The sequence below is a fragment of the Ixodes scapularis genome, unplaced genomic scaffold (assembly GCF_016920785.2).
Source record: "Ixodes scapularis isolate PalLabHiFi unplaced genomic scaffold, ASM1692078v2 PGA_scaffold5__190_contigs__length_132052651, whole genome shotgun sequence".
Lineage (NCBI taxonomy): Eukaryota > Metazoa > Arthropoda > Arachnida > Ixodida > Ixodidae > Ixodes > Ixodes scapularis.
In genome coordinates, this window is record NW_024609880.1 from 4,812,022 (window position 1) to 4,839,767 (window position 27,746).

Sequence of the window (27,746 nt, forward strand, 5' to 3'; positions counted from 1 at the left end):
CGGCTTCTTCGATTGCAGTGAAAACGATATCTCGTAGGAGCTAAGTATTGTTTTCGATAATATGTCGTATGATTTATTCAGGTTACTTTCAGACAGAACATGGTTCCGTTTCGTTTTGCCACTAATAAATTATAAAGTGTGTTCAGCGCTTCTTCCAATATATATCGATAACTTCGAGGAACCAATCGATTGGTACGTTTGTTTATTTATTTTAGTCGAAATACACAATATTGGCATATAATTACTTATCCCGGTGGTGATGGTTCCTGAGGGTATGTCGTCCGAGTCAAAATCATTGATGCATGCATCAAGTAGTGTGAAGAATGTGCACGTGACACGAGTGTGGGTGTGAATTACGTTATAACACCCAAAATACTGTACAAGCGTTAAAAGTTTTATTTGTTGTGCATTTTCAACCGGTACATCGATATTTGTCTCACCAACATATATCGCCTTACGTCTAAGGGAGCTAGCATAATGAAGAACAGAACTCAGAAATATGAAGCACACCGATCTATTCCCATCAGGAAGACGTTACAGGATAAACACAAAAATGGCTCAACACACAAATGCAATAGATTCATAATCGGGCGTGGTCACTAAAAGGTCCGTGAATAAAACAAAGTCAATGATATAATTGATATGCAAAGCAACGCCATTTCCAGGCTTATGCAGCCGATATACAGATTTGAACTTTGAACTTTGAACTTTATTTCAGCAACGTTATGCCGAGGACACCGGACAAAAAGCTTACAGAAGCTAGCTTGACTGGGTCCGGTGCCCTTGCATGTACAGGGAACACAATCATATTTAAACAATCCTAAATATTTCTTGCAATATTCAAATCAAACAATTTAAAATGGTCCAATAAAATTTGAAAATCACCGACATTAGAGAACATTTTTTTTTCTTAATTTATCAACACAAAAAAGTACGCAATGTTTTCTTAGTTATACAATGAATATCGATGCGGTTCATTACAATGTTGTTAAGCAATGTAGGTAGATTATGAGCAAGAGACTGCAGTGCATAATTTGTACCGAAATGGGGAACCTTCCAGAATTCTCTACGATGAACATCGAAGACTGATTCACGCTCAGTTAGGTTTGCTAGCTGTGACAAAAAAGCAATAAACTCCAGATTCGCAGTGATGTCCGTTCAGATATACGTCAATATTTCTAAACGAAGTCTCGCTTAATTTCAATACATCAAATTTCAGTTTTAGTGATTTAATAAAACATTCGAAGTCATCAAACTTATATTGAAGGCTTCTAATATTCAAATGAAGAATAGAAAATGTATTGGACACTTTTGTAACAAAGCTATTAAATACTTTAACATCTAGGAACTGTGGTGGACCAGTAGTTTTTTTTTTTTCTGTACTTCCTGGGGTGGTCGTCCTACGTTTAGTTTATCTTCGACATTTCTTCTTTAGACTTGATTTACACAGTGCACGAGTCATCTGCTTGCCTCGTGAAAACCTTCGATTTCTTGTCCTGACTGCTTCTAGTGCTTTCCTTTCTTACTTTTTTCCTCGCTACTACTGCTCCCAGTAACTGTTGTTTTTCTTGAGTCAGACGCTCATTTACGAAGACTGGCTTTTTTTCTGAGTCCGGGAACCCAACCGCTTTGTTGTTAAACGTCGCTTTGAGTGACGCAGCAAGAAACTCGTAGCGTTTTCCTCTTGTCACAAACCGGAGCATTGTGTTCTCAGTCTCGTTCCAGCGCGCAGAAAAAAAGTGGCGAATGTCGATGTTGGTATATCGAGTGGAAGTTTGACAAGAACACCAACGCTCTTGGCAATTTCGAAAGCATGCGCGTTGTTTCCTTTCTGAAAAACCTTTATTTCTACGTTGTGCATTCAACTGTATTGATCAAGGTTCTGGATTTCGGTTTGAGCTGTTGACAACTGTTGTTTCAGGAAAGCATTTTCATTTTGTAGCTCATCAGAGTCATTCTGAATGTTCTCGACACCTTTGTGCATCAGTTTTACATCGTCGCGTCCCGTCGTAAAGTCGTCTGTGGCTTTTATTTTTTTTTTTTTTTTTTTTTTGCAGTCATCAACACTTGTTTTCAGGGCTCGGGATTCCGATCACATTTCTCGTTGGAGATCTTCTAATACTTTAATGACGTCTTACATTTTTTGTTCGCCATATATCAGTGCGTTTTACGAATTTCAGAATGTAAAGATATTACAATTTTTAATCATGCTGTCGCACTACAGCGAATTATGATGTCGTAAAACACAAACGATATTATCCCTAAATTACATTCCTTTATATAATTTAGTTTTGTAATAAATTATGACTGTTTGTTGTTCTTTTTGAAACCTTACTAGCTGTCTAAGAAAATTCCTAGAGCTAAAAAATTATGTTCAATAATATTCGGAACCTGTCTGAATCTTCTGTAAGGAGACCTAACTCTCTTAACCAACTCTTTCTGTACCCGAATTAGAACCTGTTATTGTTATGGCAACACAATTTTGTCATAGATTCATAAAATATTGTTTCTGGGCAAATTTCAAAAAGAATACCGTAAAGGATTAATATTGACCTATAATTAGAAAGTTAATTTCTTTCGCTAGCCTTTAGATAAGGCGTATATTTTGCTAGCTGTTTGTAATTGTTAAAAAAATTTGGAAGCCGTCTTATTCTGGATTAGCTGGCAGCAAAATTGTAAATGCATTCCTTTTGCAACCAAAAAGCATTCGCAGAAAAGACAAAGCCTAGCCTGCAAGTATATATAATAACCTCAAACACTTACAAGCTCATGCTTGACAAAATGAACCAATAATTATACAAATATAGTGGTAAAACTCACACACTAGATTCACAAAATTCGCAGAATTTTTGGGTTTGACCCTGTTTCAGTTTGGTTCTCGCGCTATGGTGAAATTTGAGTTATTGTTTTATCTAACATTAAGGCAAAGCTTACAGGTTACAAGATGTAATTGTTAAATTTTTCTAAATGGAAAGCCTTTAGCGAAGAGAGTGTGCTCTTATGCTACCAAGTAATATACTGTGTCAACTTTTTTTAGAATGGCTTCCTACGTTGTCTTTGTTTTTTAATGTACCAAAAGCGTGCATTCATTAACAGCGTTGCTTTCTTGGTTAACCCTCCTGAATATGAACCTTGGTAATTTCTTATATTAACGTTTTCTAAGTATCATGAAAATAACACGTAGCATTAATAACCTAATAGTGTTTTGTACACTGTTCGCAATAGTTGTTTAAGCATGAAATTATTCACAGCAACTCCTTACAAAATCTTGCAGTGGAACAAAGCTGAGAGCGCTGTGAAAGCAAGAATGATCCTCTTTCGCCTCGCAACCTCTTTATTTGTGATAATGCCTGCGCTGGGAAGTCAAGATGACATTTCATACAAAGAGTACAACTTGGCAACGAAAGTAAGCCTATTATATGAATTTCGGGAATTTATAATATTGGTCACACAACAAATATTTTAAGACACACGCACGAACACACACACGCACACACCCAAACACAAACACACACACGGGAGCTTCACAACTTTGTGTGTTGTCAAGCCCGAGAATGCTAATATACTCGCTCTAAGAATGCTCTGGCTACAGTTTGATTGTGTCAACTTTTTTTTCTGAAAGCAGCAAAGGTCTCAACGGGGAAAAAAGAAAAGCTTAAACGAAGGATACATGTTTTGATAACTCGGACGATGTCTAGGTCATTTAAGAAATTAGACATAACTCAGACATTTTTTCAGCGCTGTACAAAACAGTGCAAATGCACCCGCACGCTAGAAAAAGAAATGAAAATGCGAGAAACCTCTAATAATTCACGAGCTAAAGAATTCTTCACTGTGTCTGACGATTTAAATAGAAATGACTAAACCATGTAACATTGATATTTACGACGCGACAATTCAGTACTGACCAAGGATACCTGCCCACACGTTGCCACACAAATGATTTTTTTGTAGTGTCAAGCCAATTTCCTCATACGCGCTCCAGCGCACTCGACGTTTCGTTGAGCTGCACAGCGTGTTTGTGTTTGGTGCGGGTTGGGGGTCCACCTGCGATGTCATCAAAAGCAGGCCTTGTCGTCTAGGTAATATTGCCTCCATCCAGCCATCATCGAGACCGGGGTAGAGGCAATAGTAGTGCATGTTTTGTCGGTTCTTCGACAGAACGTACTCTATCTTCAGGTCGATCACTTCACTTTCCGAGACAACCGGACGTACCAGATGCGGTACGCGATCGCCGACCAGTTCTGGGACAGAAAAGGGGGCCCCGTGTTTTTTTACACTGGCAACGAGGACCCCTACGAGACCTTCATAAAGGAAACGGTGAGAATATTGTTTTTAGCAACCCCAAACTGACATAAAATAGCAGAACGATAACACCGGATTCGTAAACGATAGACAGTTTTCTTGCTTGATGGAAACAAACACTTGATGTATTAAACAAAATGGTAATAATAACCGAGCAAGGATTATTTTTTAAATGGCAGCAACTTTTATTAAAATCGGTTTATATAATACATGAAATGCAGTTTAAATAATTGATTTTATAAAATTATTTAGAAGACATTATACAGCCGCTTTGGCGAGGGAAGAAAAAATGTACTGTTTAAAAAGTTCTCCACTAAATGCAGCGGCAAAACCTTGTACGTCACGTAACGTCCCCTCACGTGACGTCAGTTTACCCGCAAACATTTCCAAGGAAACTAAATTGGTGTCTACGTCACGTGACGTAAATATCTCCGGTAGTTGTAAATGTTCTCGCTAAGTTTACCTGGGAAACTTAATTAATGTATAGACCACGTGATGCCAATGTTTTCGCTGAATTTGGCGAGAAAAAATTATGTTCATACGTGACGTGACGTAAATTTCTCTCTAAATATAGCGTGGAAACTTAATTGATTATATAGGCCACGTAACGTCAGGTCACATGTCGTCAGCTTTCTCCCTGAAGTTAGCACATGCACTCAATTTCTGTTTAGGTACTTGACGCCACTTTCACCGCTACATTTAATCAGCCTCGATGCGTAGGTCACGCGACTTAAGTTTACGTGATTTCGATTTAAGCGATAAATTTCCCGTGAAAAGGCAGGAACGCATGTAGGGAAAAAGCGCACAAAGTGCACATTTCGGGCGTCAGGAGGTTTCCTTTAAAAGAATTCGTTATTTAAAAATTATTTTTCGAGAACTGACATGTAGTTCCGGAAATTTTTAAACAATATTTATGCTGCGTATCGGCGAAGCTTAAAGACATGGATGCCATTCACTACACGAAATCTACGAAAGAACTTAACCTCACTGAAAGTATACGAGCGACTTAAAAGTACTTCTAGGATATTTATTTGTATTTTATAGAATTTAAACAACTTGACGATTTCAAGGCTCAAATCTTTATAACTTCATCCGACAAGCTGTTTTGTGCACGGAGAAAGGTACAGGCGCGAACGCGTAATTTTCAGAAGTGCTTTCCATGCGCAAGCGCTCGTACACTCACAGAATTTCCTAAAACCATCCACTCGGGCCCGTGATTTTGCCAGCACTGACCAGAGTCCGTGAGTTTAAGTATCAAGCGGTCGTGCTTGTACCGCCGAAAATGACAAGCCTATAATGCCTATAGTCAAGGTAATATTAATTTTTCGCTGTATATACAGGGAAAATATCTCACCCAGACATATATCTAGACGTACAGAGAAAAATGCATATATCCCAAAAATGTATTGTTAAGCAATCAAAAAAGAAACAAAAATAGATCACAGTATTTATTAAATTCTGCTTTAAGTAGACCATATAAATTTTTTTTTCGAACTTCCCATTTCTTTTTGCCGTAAGTACCTCTGTAAAGCGCGAGACACATGCGCGAAAAAACCATCCGATCCGACGTCCGATCCGGCAGTACGACTGCCTGATCCGAAAAATTTGGTCGCTTCAGACGTCGGATCGGCGATCCGACGTGCGTCCAACGCGCCAGATAGTTTCGCACGGCGGACGGATTGTCGGATGCGTCCAGCCAATGACAGCACAGCTATCGCGAACGTCATGATGACGTACTGGGTCTGGCTGGGCGAAGCGAACGCGATAACGGCACGGGCGAGGGAAGCCGGACGCATGAATCTCGCTGACCCATTCGAGAAAGATGGCCCCAGCAAATAATGCACGCGTTAGCGAGAACGAGCTCGTAATTTCGCTCGTGCGAGCTGAACCGTCAATCCGAGACCAGAGATGACCCCCGGAGTCCGCTGGAACGCTTGGATCTCCTGGGTTTTGGGCGAAGCCGAACGGATCGTCGTGTCGCATGCAAGGTCGGAAGCGTGTATCTCAAACTGTCGCGTGCGGCGATTCGGAGCGGCTTTCGGACTGTCGGTTCGGACGTCGCATCGGACGATTCTGCCGTCCATTTGTCTCGCGCTTAATTGACGTTTTCTATTTAAATATCTCAAAATTTACGAGCACGGCACGCCGACGATGTGCTCAATAAAATATGAACCTTTTCCAAAACAAAATACTTTTTAGACGCAGGCAGGTCCGAAAGTTGCCCCCCACATTTTTCTTTGAGGTTCGAGAATGCTCTTTGTTGTTACTTTTTAAAGTAAGTGCTGTTGCAGTGCTTTAAGAGAAGTTTCTATCGAATATTTTTATAACCCACAGAAACGGAAAATAATAAAAAAAACAAGACGTCCTTACGCCCTCCAATGTGTCTTCAAAATACTGTTAAATACGGTTAGTTTGGTATGTAACGCTTCTCTTCTGTTGTATTTTTCTGATTTTATTTTAGGGCGTTATCTGGGAATGGCCGCCTGACTTCAAAGCCCTTGTCGTGTTTGCTGAACATCGGTTCTACGGAAAATCTTTGCCATTCGGCGATGAGTCCTATCAGGTAATTCCGTGATGAAGCAACATTATTTATATATAGAAATATGGTAGCTTTTAATTGCATAAAAATAGTATAACCTCCTACGCGGTCGCCATTAAGGGTTTTCTGTTTTGGGCTAAAATTCTTCAAAGAGAGCGGATATAAAAGTTTGAATTATTTATGGCAACAATTGAGAGAGCGCAAGACCTACAACAACAACAACTCAAAATATGTCTGGGTAAAAGTCCTTTCTACATACAAGGTGCCCCTTAAAAGAAACAACTGTAAAGCATTTGTTTTTGTTTTTCATTACTGTGAAATAAGCTACTGATGAGAGCACGCTCCGTCTCCTTCCGTATATAGCGCCATCGGTCCCACCCTGATGTCAATGCTTCAGAGATTTCCGTAACCTGGTTCAAACGTTATAGCTTAGAAAAAGATAATGGTTAGTTTTGAAACATTGGCATCTGGTCCGGACCGCTTGGCGCTGCAATCGTGCAAAGACCTCGTTCGGCGATGTGCGTTTCTTTTCGCAAGAAAAGACAAAATAACACAACACTACTTTTGTTGTTTTGACACGTTAAGAGAAATCTCGACGATGCACGCGCATACTCACTAATAACTTTGAATTATTTAATGAAACAAACCGGCGTGGACTAACATTACTGTGGCGGTATTTCATTGTCTATCCTTGGTGCTTGCTCCACAGGCCAAAAAGTGATATCTCTCTTTGTTTTCCTCCAAAACACGGAAGCAAGCCAGTGGCGGTGAACAGTAGAAGGTTCTCAGCGATTGACTATGCTCGGAATGTTATAAGAGCTGAAATTACGATGTTCACGGTGAAAACGAGCGAGTGATGCGTCAGGCTTATTAACGCTTCGCACATCGTGCAGCTCATATCTAATTGTATTTTCATCTTCGTCATTCGATACAATCCTTCTTTGTTAGCCGTGACTCGCACTCTCCGTGTTCGTAAAAAAAGTGAAGTCCCATCCCCTTTTAGAGTGAACGAGGAGCGCCTATCTGACTGAGACTATCAACTGCGAAATTGGGTAAAAAAAAGGTGAAATTTCGCAAACACAAAAAAAAAAAACGGAACAAAATAAAAGCACCAGACCAAGGCGCATTCGCTCCGCTTGATTGAGTTCACAGTTAATGATGGACATGCGCTTCATGGCGTTGCTCTTTTGAAGTTGCACGATCGGTCCTACTGGCTCGTCAGTCGCACTCTGACTTTAAGCTCTCGTCATCTCTACAACGCATCTGTTCTTAGTAAGGGTATAAAGATAGGATCCTTCTTTCACACGTCAAAACTCTCTGATATTGCTCTAAGGATAAAGGAACAGGGTTGCGCATGCAGATTTGAATTAATAAAACGGAACGCCGAGCGATACGCTCTTTTTAGAAACGTTGTGGTTTTCGTTATCTGTTTCTTTTTCTTTTTTTTTTTTTTCAGAGTCCCAAAAACCTTGGATACCTAACTTCGGAACAGGCGCTGGCCGACTACGCTTACTTGGTGGTCTATTTGAAGACTACTTTAGCTGGAGCGGCAAAGAGTCAGTTTGTAGCCTTCGGTGGCTCATATGGAGGCATGCTGGCTACCTGGTTCAGGATCAAGTACCCGCACCTCATTGCGGCGTGAGTCAAACTTGCACGGGCACAAAGATAGTTTGGTTTTATAAAGTTTATTAGCAACGCGTGTACAGGCTTCACTATTTCTGCGAATGCTCCAAGATCATCAAACTTACTGCGTAAATTGGTTTCACTTAAAAGTATAAAGAAGCTCGTAATAGTAGCCATGAATCGCGATGCCTTCTTAAATTCAACTTTTTAACATGACACTTTCTGTTTCAGCCATTAAGTTAACCATGGCACTTCAGCTCCTAAATATGGTTTCATACGGCAAGCTCAGAATATATCACCCCGTTCAGCTCACCTTTTTAAAGTTAACGCTAAATATGCAGGAACTAAAATTATGAAAAAGTCGCCTCTTCTCCTTGCAATTTTGGATTTAAACAGCCTTCCAATGGGAAATCGCCTTCGTCAGTGAACATAAGTAAATTGTTGCCACCGTAAACATGATGCTGGTTTATTAGGCTAAGTTGAATTGATATTTTCGTCGTGGTTTTTTTTTCTCTTCTATTCTTATAGAGTTTTTCCCATATATATATATATATATATTTATATATATGTATGTATACCACTCATTTGACAAACTCTCTGTCATTCTGCTTCAATCCGGATTTTTATCAAACCTAGAACGGGAGCTCAAGGAAGCCCATCTCATATACGAATTCGGCGCGGTCAAGTCTGGCATTAAAGGGACACTCAAGCGGTTTTTGGAGAAGCTACTTTTTGCTCTGATGGTGTTAAAGAAGTGTCAGTGAATGAGTATCTTCAGTTTTAGAAGGCAGAAACGCCTATTAATCACGCAGGAATAAAATACGTGCGGACTCTTTTCTGTACTTGCGAGGACCAATGAAATTATCGTATGTTTGAAAATTTTGGCGGTCTTTTTAAAGTTTCGCTAAAAAAACAATTTTCAGTTCATTTAAATATGTTGTGCATGATAATTTCACAAGACGTAAAATATTTCTAGTTTAGAATACGCGATAGCGCAATTATCGTTTCACAAACAAGGGTCTACGTTTTCTCCTTGCCTTCCTCCGCGGGGGGTGAATTTCCCGTTCCCCAGGGATGCGCGGAAGCGCACATATCTCCGCGCGTTGCAGGCCGGTCGTGCCGGTCGCGGGCCGGCCGGCTCCTTCTATCCGCAAACGTGGCGTCGGTGGTGATCGTCGGAATGATCGGCCTGGTGAAAGCTCATCGTTCCGCGTAAAAGCGCTATCCTTGACTGTGAATTTTCGTCGTGTGTCGCTATGATAACCCAGCACGTACTAGAAGGGAAGATCCACCTACTCGTGCGGCGATGTCGTGGCGGCACTCTCAAGATAGCAGAAACGCCCGTGCCGTCGTGTTTGTTTACTTCGACTACAGTGGTGCTTTCTAAGCATTTGTGTCCTCGAACATCGCCCGGATTTCTTATTTGGCGCATTTCATGCGTGTGCTCAAGTTCAAGGTATTACTGGCGCGTACCGTATAAAGGATACGAAATTTCACGCGTTTTCATCACTGGAGAAAAGGGATTAGTGTTAGCAATCCTGAACGCTCGCAACGTCTATCTGATCACGGAATCATATTTCTACGTTGCTATATCGCTGCTAAGGTTACATTGTCTTTTATAATCGTAGAAAAGGCGTGTGGCGATATTTGTACTATTGCAATGTCGTGTATTAGAGTCGTGATCGTCCAAGACGGCGCTGCATTTTTTTATTTTATTTTTTTTTCATTCGCTGTACCCTGCAAGCCTATCAAGAAAAAATAATAAAGCTTTAGACCAGAAAACTGTCTGTCTATATTCTGTTACGGCATTGAGTAGCAGTGCGTCTCCTTTTTTAGAGGGGCCGCTGACACTGCTGACGGCGGCGTACAGAAGCGGTCGCCGTGCTGACGACCCGCTGCGCTTGTTGTAGTGGTTACAGGTGTGTGTACGCGCGGCGCAGTGTGGTCGTTCCGGTCGCTCCGGTTGCAACGGACGCAGTCGTAGGTACGCGCTCGTTGCACATGTCTGAACCAGCCTTCCCCCCGTTCTCCCGAGGCGAAAGTCGACGTGGCGACATCGTTTGACATCACGTACCAGAGGTAACGCTGTGATGTCAAACGTTGGTTCGGTTACGACTTGCCCCAACCGCAAATCGAAGAACGCCCGAAAAGGTCTGCGTTTCGTCGTCCTCGGAACCCGAACATGACTCCGAAGCGCTGCTATCGTCCACATCGCACGTCGGAGTGGCGTCATAGGAAATCATCCCCGGGTCGGCTGTCCGCCGAAGAACTTCAACCTCTAACGGCGTCAGGTCCTCGAGCGTAGAGAACTCCGCCATGATCGAAGCTCGAATGACAAAGAGGTTCGGCCGATGCGGCTACCTCGGGATCACTGCGCGACGGAACGTCGTCCAACGCCATTGGCCCGAGATCCTTTTGATAAGCGTGCGACGACCAATGAGAGTGGTTTCGTTTTCGGGTGGATCCGAGGTTTGGCGGCCTTCAATTACATTTTTATTAAAGAAATAATCACCGTATGACTATACTTTTTGGTTTTTAGGGATACTTAGGGCGTCTAAATTCAGCTGTCATCATCAAAACACGAACTCAAAAACCACTTGAGTGCCCCTTTAATGAGAGCCCGGGGAGACCGAGTTGCATACAGCTCGTGTGAACGGACAAATTGTCGCCACTTCCGATACCCCCCCCCCCCCCTCTCTGCCCCCCTCTCGCTCTTTGTCTAGCAGATGTATTGTGAGCTGTGCCCTTTGGCGCTTCTGGTCCGGTGTCGGAGTCGGGACAAGCATGGGAGCAAGTGTGCGGGACTCGCCTGTGGCGGGGCGGGCGGGGGTCCGCCCCAGATGCCTCGCTCTGCCGGCCGCGTGTGGCTTCTTGCCCTTGGGGCCCTGCCATCGCAGTTCCGTCACCGGGGGAGGTTTTTCGGGGCTAGGGACACCGTTGTGTTCCGCCTGTCGTAAATCTTAACTTCACATATAATTGCTGTTGCCGTAACTTTTTGGGGCATTTGTGTTGTCATGTTGTGCCTTCTTTCGTCCCCTCTCATGTACTGCTTTCTCCGTTCCCTCTCCGAGTGAGAATCTCGGCCATCATGTAACCATATTCACTTTTATGTCACGCTTGAAGAAGGAGGGTCCCCCTCCGAAACGTGCGATTAAACTATCCAAGGTTGTTTGAACCTCGGTGGCTTTTTTACTTATATATATATATATATATATATATTGGCAGCGGTGGCGGCAGAGGGAACGCAAGACTAAATCTACCTATATACATTCCAGGCCGTCTTTCATCGACTGAGGGCTGGTGTTGGACGACAGCGACGCTGCAGTTTGCAGGCTGCTTTTCATCGACTGAGGGCACGTGTTGGACGACAACAACGCTGCAGTTTCCATCCAGCCCTGGACACAACGAACAACACGCCGCAAGGGGACCGCCGATAAAAACGACTGCGCTCCAACGACTCGGCACATTGGCAGCGGTGGCGGCAGAGGGAACGCAAGACTAAATCTACCTATATACATTCCAGGCCGCTTTTCATCGACTGAGGGCTGGTGTTGGACGACAGCGACGCTGCAGTTTGCAGGCTGCTTTTCATCGACTGAGGGCACGTGTTGGACGACAACAACGCTGCAGTTTCCATCCAGCCCTGGACACAACGAACAACACGCCGCAAGGGGACCGCCGATAAAAAGGACTGCGCTCCAACGACTCGGCACATTGGCAGCGGTGGCGGCAGAGGGAACGCAAGACTAAATCTACCTATATACATTCCAGGCCGCTTTTCATCGACTGAGGGCTGGTGTTGGACGACAGCGACGCTGCAGTTTGCAGGCTGCTTTTCATCGACTGAGGGCACGTGTTGGACGACAACAACGCTGCAGTTTCCATCCAGCCCTGGACACAACGAACAACACGCCGCAAGGGGACCGCCGATAAAAAGGACTGCGCTCCAACGACTCGGCTCATTGGCAGCGCTGGCGGCAGAGGGAACGCAAGACTAAATCTACCTATATACATTCCAGGCCGCTTTTCATCGACTGAGGGCTGGTGTTGGACGACAGCGACGCTGCAGTTTGCAGGCTGCTTTTCATCGACTGAGGGCACGTGTTGGACGACAACAACGCTGCAGTTTCCCTCCAGCCCTGGACACAACGAACAACACGCCGCAAGGGGACCGCCGATAAAAAGGACTGCGCTCCAACGACTCGGCGCATTGGCAGCGGTGGCGGCAGAGGGAACGCAAGACTAAATCTACCTATATACATTCCAGGCCGCTTTTCATCGACTGAGGGCTGGTGTTGGACGACAGCGACGCTGCAGTTTGCAGGCTGCTTTTCATCGACTGAGGGCACGTGTTGGACGACAACAACGCTGCAGTTTCCATCCAGCCCTGGACACAACGAACAACACGCCGCAAGGGGACCGCCGATAAAAAGGACTGCGCTCCAACGACTCGGCGCATTGGCAGCGGTGGCGGCAGAGGGAACGCAAGACTAAATCTACCTATATACATTCCAGGCCGCTTTTCATCGACTGAGGGCTGGTGTTGGACGACAGCGACGCTGCAGTTTGCAGGCTGCTTTTCATCGACTGAGGGCACGTGTTGGACGACAACAACGCTGCAGTTTCCATCCAGCCCTGGACACAACGAACAACACGCCGCAAGGGGACCGCCGATAAAAAGGACTGCGCTCCAACGACTCGGCACATTGGCAGCGGTGGCGGCAGAGGGAACGCAAGACTAAATCTACCTATATACATTCCAGGCCGCTTTTCATCGACTGAGGGCTGGTGTTGGACGACAGCGACGCTGCAGTTTGCAGGCTGCTTTTCATCGACTGAGGGCACGTGATGGACGACAACAACGCTGCAGTTTCCATCCAGCCCTGGACACAACGAACAACACGCCGCAAGGGGACCGCCGATAAAAAGGACTGCGCTCCAACGACTCGGCACATTGGCAGCGGTGGCGGCAGAGGGAACGCAAGACTAAATCTACCTATATACATTCCAGGCCGCTTTTCATCGACTGAGGGCTGGTGTTGGACGACAGCGACGCTGCAGTTTGCAGGCTGCTTTTCATCGACTGAGGGCACGTGTTGGACGACAACAACGCTGCAGTTTCCATCCAGCCCTGGACACAACGAACAACACGCCGCAAGGGGACCGCCGATAAAAAGGACTGCGCTCCAACGACTCGGCACATTGGCAGCGGTGGCGGCAGAGGGAACTCAAGACTAAATCTACCTATATACATTCCAGGCCGCTTTTCATCGACTGAGGGCTGGTGTTGGACGACAGCGACGCTGCAGTTTGCAGGCTGCTTTTCATCGACTGAGGGCACGTGTTGGACGACAACAACGCTGCAGTTTCCATCCAGCCCTGGACACAACGAACAACATGCCGCAAGGGGACCGCCGATAAAAAGGACTGCGCTCCAACGACTCGGCGCATTGGCAGCGGTGGCGGCAGAGGGAACGCAAGACTAAATCTACCTATATACATTCCATGCCGTTTTTGATCGACTGAGGGCTGGTGTTGGACGACAGCGACGCTGCAGTTTGCAGGCTGCTTTTCATCGACTGAGGGCACGTGTTGGACGACAACACCGCTGCAGTTTCCATCCAGCCCTGGACACAACGAACAACACGCCGCAAGGGGACCGCCGATAAAAAGGACTGCGCTCCAACGACTCGGCACATTGGCAGCGGTGGCGGCAGAGGGAACGCAAGACTAAATCTACCTATATACATTCCAGCCCGCTTTTCATCGACTGAGGGCTGGTGTTGGACGACAGCGACGCTGCAGTTTGCAGGCTGCTTTTCATCGACTGAGGGCACGTGTTGGACGACAACAACGCTGCAGTTTCCATCCAGCCCTGGACACAACGAACAACACGCCGCAAGGGGACCGCCGATAAAAAGGACTGCGCTCCAACGACTCGGCACATTGGCAGCGGTGGCGGCAGAGGGAACGCAAGACTAAATCTACCTATATACATTCCAGGCCGCTTTTCATCGACTGAGGGCTGGTGTTGGACGACAGCGACGCTGCAGTTTGCAGGCTGCTTTTCATCGACTGAAGGCACGTGTTGGACGACAACAACGCTGCAGTTTCCATCCAGCCCTGGACACAACGAACAACACGCCGCAAGGGTACCGCCGATAAAAAGGACTGCGCTCCAACGACTCGGCGCATTGGCAGCGGTGGCGGCAGAGGGAACGCAAGACTAAATCTACCTATATACATTCCAGGCCGCTTTTCATCGACTGAGGGCTGGTGTTGGACGACAGCGACGCTGCAGTTTGCAGGCTGCTTTTCATCGACTGAGGGCACGTGTTGGACGACAACAACGCTGCAGTTTCCATCCAGCCCTGGACACAACGAACAACACGCCGCAAGGGGACCGCCGATAAAATGGACTGCGCTCCAACGACTCGGCGCATTGACAGCGGTGGCGGCAGAGGGAACGCAAGACTAAATCTACCTATATACATTCCAGGCCGCTTTTCATCGACTGAGGGCTGGTGTTGGACGACAGCGACGCTGCAGTTTGCAGGCTGCTTTTCATCGACTGAGGGCACGTGTTGGACGACAACAACGCTGCAGTTTCCATCCAGCCCTGGACGCAACGAAAAACACGCCGCAAGGGGACCGCCGATAAAAAGGACTGCGCTCCAACGACTCGGCACATTGGCAGCGGTGGCGGCAGAGGGAACGCAAGACTAAATCTACCTATATACATTCCAGGCCGCTTTTCATCGACTGAGGGCTGGGGTTGGACGACAGCGACGCTGCAGTTTGCAGGCTGCTTTTCATCGACTGAGGGCACGTGTTGGACGACAACAACGCTGCAGTTTCCATACAGCCCTGGACACAACGAACAACACGCCGCAAGGGGACCGCCGATAAAAAGGACTGCGCTCCAACGACTCGGCACATTGGCAGCGGTGGCGGCAGAGGCAACGCAAGACTAAATCTACCTATATACATTCCAGGCCGCTTTTCATCGACTGAGGGCTGGTGTTGGACGACAGCGACGCTGCAGTTTGCAGGCTGCTTTTCATCGACTGAGGGCACGTGTTGGACGAAAACAACGCTGCAGTTTCCATCCAGCCCTGGACACAACGAACAACACGCCGCAAGGGTACCGCCGATAAAAAGGACTGCGCTCCAACGACTCGGCGCATTGGCAGCGGTGGCGGCAGAGGGAACGCAAGACTAAATCTGCCTATATACATTCCAGGCCGCTTTTCATCGACTGAGGGCTGGTGTTGGACGACAGCGACGCTGCAGTTTGCAGGCTGCTTTTCATCGACTGAGGGCACGTGTTGGACGACAACAACGCTGCAGTTTCCATCCAGCCCTGGACACAACGAACAACACGCCGCAAGGGGACCGCCGATAAAATGGACTGCGCTCCAACGACTCGGCGCATTGACAGCGGTGGCGGCAGAGGGAACGCAAGACTAAATCTACCTATATACATTCCAGGCCGCTTTTCATCGACTGAGGGCTGGTGTTGGACGACAGCGACGCTGCAGTTTGCAGGCTGCTTTTCATCGACTGAGGGCACGTGTTGGACGACAACAACGCTGCAGTTTCCATCCAGCCCTGGACGCAACGAAAAACACGCCGCAAGGGGACCGCCGATAAAAAGGACTGCGCTCCAACGACTCGGCACATTGGCAGCGGTGGCGGCAGAGGGAACGCAAGACTAAATCTACCTATATACATTCCAGGCCGCTTTTCATCGACTGAGGGCTGGGGTTGGACGACAGCGACGCTGCAGTTTGCAGGCTGCTTTTCATCGAACGAGGGCACGTGTTGGACGACAACAACGCTGCAGTTTCCATACAGCCCTGGACACAACGAACAACACGCCGCAAGGGGACCGCCGATAAAAAGGACTGCGCTCCAACGACTCCGCACATTGGCAGCGGTGGCGGCAGAGGGAACGCAAGACTAAATCTACCTATATACATTCCAGGCCGCTTTTCATCGACTGAGGGCTGGTGTTGGACGACAGCGACGCTGCAGTTTGCAGGCTGCTTTTCATCGACTGAGGGCACGTGTTGGACGACAACAACGCTGCAGTTTCCATACAGCCCTGGACACAACGAACAACACGCCGCAAGGGGACCGCCGATTAAAAGGACTGCGCTCCAACGACTCCGCACATTGGCAGTGGTGGCGGCAGAGGGAACGCAAGACTAAATCTACCTATATACATTCCAGGCCGCTTTTCATCGACTGAGGGCTGGTGTTGGACGACAGCGACGCTGCAGTTTGCAGGCTGCTTTTCATCGACTGAGGGCACGTGTTGGACGACAAGAACGCTGCAGTTTCCATACAGCCCTGGACACAACGAACAACACGCCGCAAGGGGACCGCCGATAAAAAGGACTGCGCTCCAACGACTCGGCACATTGGCAGCGGTGGCGGCAGAGGGAACGCAAGACTAAATCTACCTATATACATTCCAGGCCGCTTTTCATCGACTGAGGGCTGGTGTTGGACGACAGCGACGCTGCAGTTTGCAGGCTGCTTTTCATCGACTGAGGGCACGTGATGGACGACAACAACGCTGCAGTTTCCATCCAGCCCTGGACACAACGAACAACACGCCGCAAGGGGACCGCCGATAAAAAGGACTGCGCTCCAACGACTCGGCACATTGGCAGCGGTGGCGGCAGAGGGAACGCAAGACTAAATCTACCTATATACATTCCAGGCCGCTTTTCATCGACTGAGGGCTGGTGTTGGACGACAGCGACGCTGCAGTTTGCAGGCTGCTTTTCATCGACTGAGGGCACGTGTTGGACGACAACAACGCTGCAGTTTCCATCCAGCCCTGGACACAACGAACAACACGCCGCAAGGGGACCGCCGATAAAAAGGACTGCGCTCCAACGACTCGGCACATTGGCAGCGGTGGCGGCAGAGGGAACGCAAGACTAAATCTACCTATATACATTCCAGGCCGCTTTTCATCGACTGAGGGCTGGTGTTGGACGACAGCGACGCTGCAGTTTGCAGGCTGCTTTTCATCGACTGAGGGCACGTGTTGGACGACAACAACGCTGCAGTTTCCATCCAGCCCTGGACACAACGAACAACACGCCGCAAGGGGACCGCCGATAAAAAGGACTGCGCTCCAACGACTCGGCGCATTGGCAGCGGTGGCGGCAGAGGGAACGCAAGACTAAACCTACCTATATACATTCCAGGCCGTTTTTCATCGACTGAGGGCTGGTGTTGGACGACAGCGACGCTGCAGTTTGCAGGCTGCTTTTCATCGACTGAGGGCACGTGTTGGACGACAACAACGCTGCAGTTTCCATCCAGCCCTGGACACAACGAACAACACGCCGCAAGGGGACCGCCGATAAAAAGGACTGCGCTCCGACGACTCGGCACATTGGCAGCGGTGGCGGCAGAGGGAACGCAAGACTAAATCTACCTATATACATTCCAGGCCGCTTTTCATCGACTGAGGGCTGGTGTTGGACGACAGCGACGCTGCAGTTTGCAGGCTGCTTTTCATCGACTGAGGGCACGTGTTGGACGACAACAACGCTGCAGTTTCCATCCAGCCCTGGACACAACGAACAACACGCCGCAAGGGGACCGCCGATAAAAAGGACTGCGCTCCAACGACTCGGCACATTGGCAGCGGTGGCGGCAGAGGGAACGCAAGACTAAATCTACCTATATACATTCCAGGCCGCTTTTCATCGACTGAGGGCTGGTGTTGGACGACAGCGACGCTGCAGTTTGCAGGCTGCTTTTCATCGACTGAGGGCACGTGTTGGACGACAAACACGCTGCAGTTTCCATCCAGCCCTGGACACAACGAACAACACGCCGCAAGGGGACCGCCGATAAAAAGGACTGCGCTCCAACGACTCGGCACATTGGCAGCGGTGGCGGCAGAGGGAACGCAAGACTAAATCTACCTATATACATTCCAGGCCGCTTTTCATCGACTGAGGGCTGGTGTTGGACGACAGCGACGCTGCAGTTTGCAGGCTGCTTTTCATCGACTGAGGGCACGTGTTGGACGAAAACAACGCTGCAGTTTCCATCCAGCCCGGGACACAACGAACAACACGCCGCAAGGGGACCGCCGATAAAAAGGACTGCGTTCCAACGACTCGGCGCATTGGCAGCGGTGGCGGCAGAGGGAACGCAAGACTAAATCTACCTATATACATTCCAGGCCGCTTTTCATCGACTGAGGGCTGGTGTTGGACGACAGCGACGCTGCAGTTTGCAGGCTGCTTTTCATCGACTGAGGGCACGTGTTGGACGACAACAACGCTGCAGTTTCCATCCAGCCCTGGACACAACGAACAACACGCCGCAAGGGGACCGCCGATAAAATGGACTGCGCTCCAACGACTCGGCGCATTGACAGCGGTGGCGGCAGAGGGAACGCAAGACTAAATCTACCTATATACATTCCAGGCCGCTTTTCATCGACTGAGGGCTGGTGTTGGACGACAGCGACGCTGCAGTTTGCAGGCTGCTTTTCATCGACTGAGGGCACGTGTTGGACGACAACAACGCTGCAGTTTCCATCCAGCCCTGGACACAACGAAAAACACGCCGCAAGGGGACCGCCGATAAAAAGGACTGCGCTCCAACGACTCGGCACATTGGCAGCGGTGGCGGCAGAGGGAACGCAAGACTAAATCTACCTATATACATTCCAGGCCGCTTTTCATCGACTGAGGGCTGGGGTTGGACGACAGCGACGCTGCAGTTTGCAGGCTGCTTTTCATCGAACGAGGGCACGTGTTGGACGACAACAACGCTGCAGTTTCCATACAGCCCTGGACACAACGAACAACACGCCGCAAGGGGACCGCCGATAAAAAGGACTGCGCTCCAACGACTCGGCACATTGGCAGCGGTGGCGGCAGAGGGAACGCAAGACTAAATCTACCTATATACATTCCAGGCCGCTTTTCATCGACTGAGGGCTGGTGTTGGACGACAGCGACGCTGCAGTTTGCAGGCTGCTTTTCATCGACTGAGGGCACGAGTTGGACGACAACAACGCTGCAGTTTCCATCCAGCCCTGGACACAACGAACAACACGCCGCAAGGGGACCGCCGATAAAAAGGACTGCGCTCCAACGACTCGGCACATTGGCAGCGGTGGCGGCAGAGGGAACGCAAGACTAAATCTACCTATATACATTCCAGGCCGCTTTTCATCGACTGAGGGCTGGTGTTGGACGACAGCGACGCTGCAGTTTGCAGGCTGCTTTTCATCGACTGAGGGCACGTGTTGGACGACAAACACGCTGCAGTTTCCATCCAGCCCAGGACACAACGAACAACACGCCGCAAGGGGACCGCCGATAAAAAGGACTGCGCTCCAACGACTCGGCACATTGGCAGCGGTGGCGGCAGAGGGAACGCAAGACTAAATCTACCTATATACATTCCAGGCCGCTTTTCATCGACTGAGGGCTGGTGTTGGACGACAGCGACGCTGCAGTTTGCAGGCTGCTTTTCATCGACTGAGGGCACGTGTTGGACGAAAACAACGCTGCAGTTTCCATCCAGCCCGGGACACAACGAACAACACGCCGCAAGGGGACCGCCGATAAAAAGGACTGCGTTCCAACGACTCGGCGCATTGGCAGCGGTGGCGGCAGAGGGAACGCAAGACTAAATCTACCTATATACATTCCAGGCCGCTTTTCATCGACTGAGGGCTGGTGTTGGACGACAGCGACGCTGCAGTTTGCAGGCTGCTTTTCATCGACTGAGGGCACGTGTTGGACGACAACAACGCTGCAGTTTCCATCCAGCCCTGGACACAACGAACAACACGCCGCAAGGGGACCGCCGATAAAATGGACTGCGCTCCAACGACTCGGCGCATTGACAGCGGTGGCGGCAGAGGGAACGCAAGACTAAATCTACCTATATACATTCCAGGCCGCTTTTCATCGACTGAGGGCTGGTGTTGGACGACAGCGACGCTGCAGTTTGCAGGCTGCTTTTCATCGACTGAGGGCACGTGTTGGACGACAACAACGCTGCTGTTTCCATCCAGCCCTGGACACAACGAACAACACGCCGCAAGGGGACCGCCGATAAAAAGGACTGCGCTCCAACGACTCGGCACATTGGCAGCGGTGGCGGCAGAGGGAACGCAAGACTAAATCTACCTATATACATTCCAGGCCGCTTTTCATCGACTGAGGGCTGGTGTTGGACGACAGCGACGCTGCAGTTTGCAGGCTGCTTTTCATCGACTGAGGGCACGTGTTGGACGACAACAACGCTGCAGTTTCCATACAGCCCTGGACACAACGAACAACACGCCGCAAGGGGACCGCCGATAAAAAGGACTGCGCTCCAACGACTCCGCACATTGGCAGCGGTGGCGGCAGAGGGAACGCAAGACTAAATCTACCTATATACATTCCAGGCCGCTTTTTATCGACTGAGGGCTGGTGTTGGACGACAGCGACGCTGCAGTTTGCAGGCTGCTTTTCATCGACTGAGGGCACGTGTTGGACGACAACAACGCTGCAGTTTCCATACAGCCCTGGACACAACGAACAACACGCCGCAAGGGGACCGCCGATAAAAAGGACTGCGCTCCAACGACTCCGCACATTGGCAGCGGTGGCGGCAGAGGGAACGCAAGACTAAATCTACCTATATACATTCCAGGCCGCTTTTCATCGACTGAGGGCTGGTGTTGGACGACAGCGACGCTGCAGTTTGCAGGCTGCTTTTCATCGACTGAGGGCACGTGATGGACGACAACAACGCTGCAGTTTCCATCCAGCCCTGGACACAACGAACAACACGCCGCAAGGGGACCGCCGATAAAAAGGACTGCGCTCCAACGACTCGGCACATTGGCAGCGGTGGCGGCAGAGGGAACGCAAGACTAAATCTACCTATATACATTCCAGGCCGCTTTTCATCGACTGAGGGCTGGTGTTGGACGACAGCGACGCTGCAGTTTGCAGGCTGCTTTTCATCGACTGAGGGCACGTGTTGGACGACAACAACGCTGCAGTTTCCATCCAGCCCTGGACACAACGAACAACACGCCGCAAGGGGACCGCCGATAAAAAGGACTGCGCTCCAACGACTCGGCACATTGGCAGCGGTGGCGGCAGAGGGAACGCAAGACTAAATCTACCTATATACATTCCAGGCCGCTTTTCATCGACTGAGGGCTGGTGTTGGACGACAGCGACGCTGCAGTTTGCAGGCTGCTTTTCATCGACTGAGGGCACGTGTTGGACGACAACAACGCTGCAGTTTCCATCCAGCCCTGGACACAACGAACAACACGCCGCAAGGGGACCGCCGATAAAAAGGACTGCGCTCCAACGACTCGGCGCATTGGCAGCGGTGGCGGCAGAGGGAACGCAAGACTAAGTCTACCTATATACATTCCAGGCCGCTTTTCATCGACTGAGGGCTGGTGTTGGACGACAGCGACGCTGCAGTTTGCAGGCTGCTTTTCATCGACTGAGGGCACGTGTTGGACGACAACAACGCTGCAGTTTCCATCCAGCCCTGGACACAACGAACAACACGCCGCAAGGGGACCGCCGATAAAAAGGACTGCGCTCCAACGACTCGGCACATTGGCAGCGGTGGCGGCAGAGGGAACGCAAGACTAAATCTACCTATATACATTCCAGGCCGCTTTTCATCGACTGAGGGCTGGTGTTGGATGACAGCGACGCTGCAGTTTGCAGGCTGCTTTTCATCGACTGAGGGAACGTGTTAGACGACAACAACGCTGCAGTTTCCATACAGCCCTGGACACAACGAACAACACGCCGCAAGGGGACCGCCGATAAAAAGGACTGCGCTCCAACGACTCGGCACATTGGCAGCGGTGGCGGCAGAGGGAACGCAAGACTAAATCTACCTATATACATTCCAGGCTGCTTTTCATCGACTGAGGGCACGTGTTAAACGACAACAATGCTGCAGTTTCCATCCAGCCCTGGACACAACGAACAACACGCCGCAAGGGGACCGCCGATAAAAAGGACTGCGCTCCAACGACTCGGCACATTGGCAGCGGTGGCGGCAGAAGGAACGCAAGACTAAATCTACCTATATACATTCCAGGCTGCTTTTCATCGACTGAGGGCACGTGTTGGACGACAACAACGCTGCAGTTTCCATCCAGCCCTGGACACAACGAACAACACGCCGCAAGGGGACCCCCGATAAAAAGGACTGCGCTCCAACGACTCGGCACATTGGCAGCGGTGGCGGGAGAGGGAACGCAAGACTAAATCTACCTATACACATTCCAGGCCGCTTTTCATCGACTGAGGGCTGGTGTTGGACGACAGCGACGCTGCAGTTTGCAGGCTGCTTTTCATCGACTGAGGGCACGTGTTGGACGACAACAACGCTGCAGTTTCCATCCAGCCCTGGACACAACGAACAACACGCCGCAAGGAGACCGCCGATAAAAAGGACTGCGCTCCAACGACTCGGCGCATTGGCAGCGGTGGCGGCAGAGGGAACGCAAGACTAAATCTACCTATATACATTCCAGGCCGCTTTTCATCGACTGAGGGCTGGTGTTGCACGACAACAACGCTGCAGTTTCCATCCAGCCCTGGACACAACGAACAACACGCCGCAAGGGGACCGCCGATAAAAAGGACTGCGCTCCCACGACTCGGCACATTGGCAGCGGTGGCGGCAGAAGGAACGCAAGTCTAAATCTACCTATATACATTCCAGGCTGCTTTTCATCGACTGAGGGCACGTGTTGGACGACAACAACGCTGCAGTTTCTATCCAGCCCTGGACAAAACGAACAACACGCCGCAGGGGGACCGCCGATAAAAAGGACTGCGCTCCAACGACTCGGCGCATTGGCAGCGGTGGCGGCAGAGGGAACGCAAGACTAAATCTACCTATATACATTCCAGGCCACTTTTCATCGACTGAGGGCTGGTGTTGGACGACAGCGACGCTGCAGTTTGCAGGCTGCTTTTCATCGACTGAGGGCACGTGTTGGACGACAACAACGCTGCAGTTTCCATCCAGCCCTGGACACAACGAACAACACGGCGCAAGGGGACCGCCGATAAAAAGGACTGCGCTCCAACGACTCGGCACATTGGCAGCGGTGGCGGCAGAAGGAACGCAAGACTAAATCTACCTATATACATTCCAAGCTGCTTTTCATCGACTGAGGGCACGTGTTGGACGACAACAACGCTGCAGTTTCCATCCAGCCCTGGACACAACGAACAACACGCCGCCAGGGGATTGCCGATAAAAAGGACTGCGCTCCAACGACTCGGCACATTGGCAGCGGTGGCGGCAGAAGGAACGCAAGACTAAATCTACCTATATACATTCCAGGCTGCTTTTCATCGACTGAGGGCACGTGTTGGACGACAACAACGCTGCAGTTTCCATCCAGCCCTGGACACAACGAACAACACGCCGCAAAGGGACCGCCGATAAAAAGGACTGCGCTCCAACGACTCGGCGCATTGGCAGCGGTGGCGGCAGAGGGAACGCAAGACTAAATCTACCTATATACATTCCAGGCCGCTTTTCATCGACTGAGGGCTGGTGTTGCACGACAACAACGCTGCAGTTTCCATCCAGCCCTGGACACAACGAACAACACGCCGCAAGGGGACCGCCGATAAAAAGGACTGCGCTCCAACGACTCGGCACATTGGCAGCGGTGGCGGCAGAAGGAACGCAAGTCTAAATCTACCTATATACATTCCAGGCTGCTTTTCATCGACTGAGGGCACGTGTTGGACGACAACAACGGTGCAGTTTCTATCCAGCCCTGGACAAAACGAACAACACGCCGCAAGGGGACCGCCGATAAAAAGGACTGCGCTCCAACGACTCGGCGCATTGGCAGCGGTGGCGGCAGAGGGAACGCAAGACTAAATCTACCTATATACATTCCAGGCCACTTTTCATCGACTGAGGGCTGGTGTTGGACGACAGCGACGCTGCAGTTTGCAGGCTGCTTTTCATCGACTGAGGGCACGTGTTGGACGACAACAACGCTGCAGTTTCCATCCAGCCCTGGACACAACGAACAACACGGTGCAAGGGGACCGCCGATAAAAAGGACTGCGCTCCAACGACTCGGCACATTGGCAGCGGTGGCGGCAGAAGGAACGCAAGACTAAATCTACCTATATACATTCCAAGCTGCTTTTCATCGACTGAGGGCACGTGTTGGACGACAACAACGCTGCAGTTTCTATCCAGCCCTGGACAAAACGAACAACACGCCGCAAGGGGACCGCCGATAAAAAGGACTGCGCTCCAACGACTCGGCACATTGGCAGCGGTGGCGGGAGAGGGAACGCAAGACTAAATCTACCTATACACATTCCAGGCCGCTTTTCATCGACTGAGGGCTGGTGTTGGACGACAGCGACGCTGCAGTTTGCAGGCTGCTTTTCATCGACTGAGGGCACGTGTTGGACGACAACAACGCTGCAGTTTCCATCCAGCCCTGGACACAACGAACAACACGCCGCAAGGAGACCGCCGATAAAAAGGACTGCGCTCCAACGACTCGGCGCATTGGCAGCGGTGGCGGCAGAGGGAACGCAAGACTAAATCTACCTATATACATTCCAGGCCGCTTTTCATCGACTGAGGGCTGGTGTTGCACGACAACAACGCTGCAGTTTCCATCCAGCCCTGGACACAACGAACAACACGCCGCAAGGGGACCGCCGATAAAAAGGACTGCGCTCCAACGACTCGGCACATTGGCAGCGGTGGCGGCAGAAGGAACGCAAGTCTAAATCTACCTATATACATTCCAGGCTGCTTTTCATCGACTGAGGGCACGTGTTGGACGACAACATCGCTGCAGTTTCTATCCAGCCCTGGACAAAACGAACAACACGCCGCAAGGGGACCGCCGATAAAAAGGACTGCGCTCCAACGACTCGGCGCATTGGCAGCGGTGGCTGCAGAGGGAACGCAAGACTAAATCTACCTATATACATTCCAGGCCACTTTTCATCGACTGAGGGCTGGTGTTGGACGACAGCGACGCTGCAGTTTGCAGGCTGCTTTTCATCGACTGAGGGCACGTGTTGGACGACAACAACGCTGCAGTTTCCATCCAGCCCTGGACACAACGAACAACACGGCGCAAGGGGACCGCCGATAAAAAGGACTGCGCTCCAACGACTCGGCACATTGGCAGCGGTGGCGGCAGAAGGAACGCAAGACTAAATCTACCTATATACATTCCAAGCTGCTTTTCATCGACTGAGGGCACGTGTTGGACGACAACAACGCTGCAGTTTCCATCCAGCCCTGGACACAACGAACAACACGCCGCAAGGGGACCGCCGATAAAAAGGACTGCGCTCCAACGACTCGGCACATTGGCAGCGGTGGCGGCAGAAGGAACGCAAGACTAAATCTACCTATATACATTCCAGGCTGCTTTTCGTCGACTGAGGGCACGTGTTGGACGACAACAACGCTGCAGTTTCCATCCAGCCCTGGACACAACGAACAACACGCCGCAAAGGGACCGCCGATAAAAAGGACTGCGCTCCAACGACTCGGCGCATTGGCAGCGGTGGCGGCAGAGGGAACGCAAGACTAAATCTACCTATATACATTCCAGGCCGCTTTTCATCGACTGAGGGCTGGTGTTGGACGACAGCGACGCTGCAGTTTGCAGGCTGCTTTTCATCGACTGAGGGCACGTGTTGGACGACAACAACGCTGCAGTTTCCAGCCAGCCCTGGACACAACGAACAACACGCCGCAAGGGGACCGCCGATAAAAAGGACTGCGCTCCAACGACTCGGCACATTGGCAGCGGTGGCGGCAGAAGGAACGCAAGACTAAATCTACCTATATACATTCCAGGCCGCTTTTCATCGACTGAGGGCTGGTGTTGGACGACAGCGACGCTGCAGTTTGCAGGCTGCTTTTCATCGAACGAGGGCACGTGTTGGACGACAACAACGCTGCAGTTTCCATACAGCCCTGGACACAACGAACAACACGCCGCAAGGGGACCGCCGATAAAAAGGACTGCGCTCCAACGACTCCGCACATTGGCAGCGGTGGCGGCAGAGGGAACGCAAGACTAAATCTACCTATATACATTCCAGGCCGCTTTTCATCGACTGAGGGCTGGTGTTGGACGACAGCGACGCTGCAGTTTGCAGGCTGCTTTTCATCGACTGAGGGCACGTGTTGGACGACAACAACGCTGCAGTTTCCATACAGCCCTGGACACAACGAACAACACGCCGCAAGGGGACCGCCGATTAAAAGGACTGCGCTCCAACGACTCCGCACATTGGCAGTGGTGGCGGCAGAGGGAACGCAAGACTAAATCTACCTATATACATTCCAGGCCGCTTTTCATCGACTGAGGGCTGGTGTTGGACGACAGCGACGCTGCAGTTTGCAGGCTGCTTTTCATCGACTGAGGGCACGTGTTGGACGACAAGAACGCTGCAGTTTCCATACAGCCCTGGACACAACGAACAACACGCCGCAAGGGGACCGCCGATAAAAAGGACTGCGCTCCAACGACTCGGCACATTGGCAGCGGTGGCGGCAGAGGGAACGCAAGACTAAATCTACCTATATACATTCCAGGCCGCTTTTCATCGACTGAGGGCTGGTGTTGGACGACAGCGACGCTGCAGTTTGCAGGCTGCTTTTCAACGACTGAGGGCACGTGATGGACGACAACAACGCTGCAGTTTCCATCCAGCCCTGGACACAACGAACAACACGCCGCAAGGGGACCGCCGATAAAAAGGACTGCGCTCCAACGACTCGGCACATTGGCAGCGGTGGCGGCAGAGGGAACGCAAGACTAAATCTACCTATATACATTCCAGGCCGCTTTTCATCGACTGAGGGCTGGTGTTGGACGACAGCGACGCTGCAGTTTGCAGGCTGCTTTTCATCGACTGAGGGCACGTGTTGGACGACAACAACGCTGCAGTTTCCATCCAGCCCTGGACACAACGAACAACACGCCGCAAGGGGACCGCCGATAAAAAGGACTGCGCTCCAACGACTCGGCACATTGGCAGCGGTGGCGGCAGAGGGAACGCAAGACTAAATCTACCTATATACATTCCAGGCCGCTTTTCATCGACTGAGGGCTGGTGTTGGACGACAGCGACGCTGCAGTTTGCAGGCTGCTTTTCATCGACTGAGGGCACGTGTTGGACGACAACAACGCTGCAGTTTCCATCCAGCCCTGGACACA

At 50.2% G+C, this 27,746-nt stretch overlaps 1 protein-coding gene across 1 annotated transcript; it reads left to right on the forward strand.

Moving 5' to 3' along the window:
* Positions 1-3,346: 3,346 nt before the first annotated feature.
* Positions 3,347-8,486, forward strand: LOC8028484 (lysosomal Pro-X carboxypeptidase-like). The gene is made up of 4 exons (XM_040222290.1): positions 3,347-3,406; positions 4,180-4,320; positions 6,767-6,868; positions 8,301-8,486. The coding sequence occupies exons 1-4, from the start codon at positions 3,347-3,349 to the stop codon at positions 8,484-8,486; spliced, it is 489 nt and encodes a 162-aa protein (XP_040078224.1).
* The last annotated feature ends 19,260 nt before the right edge of the window (positions 8,487-27,746 follow it).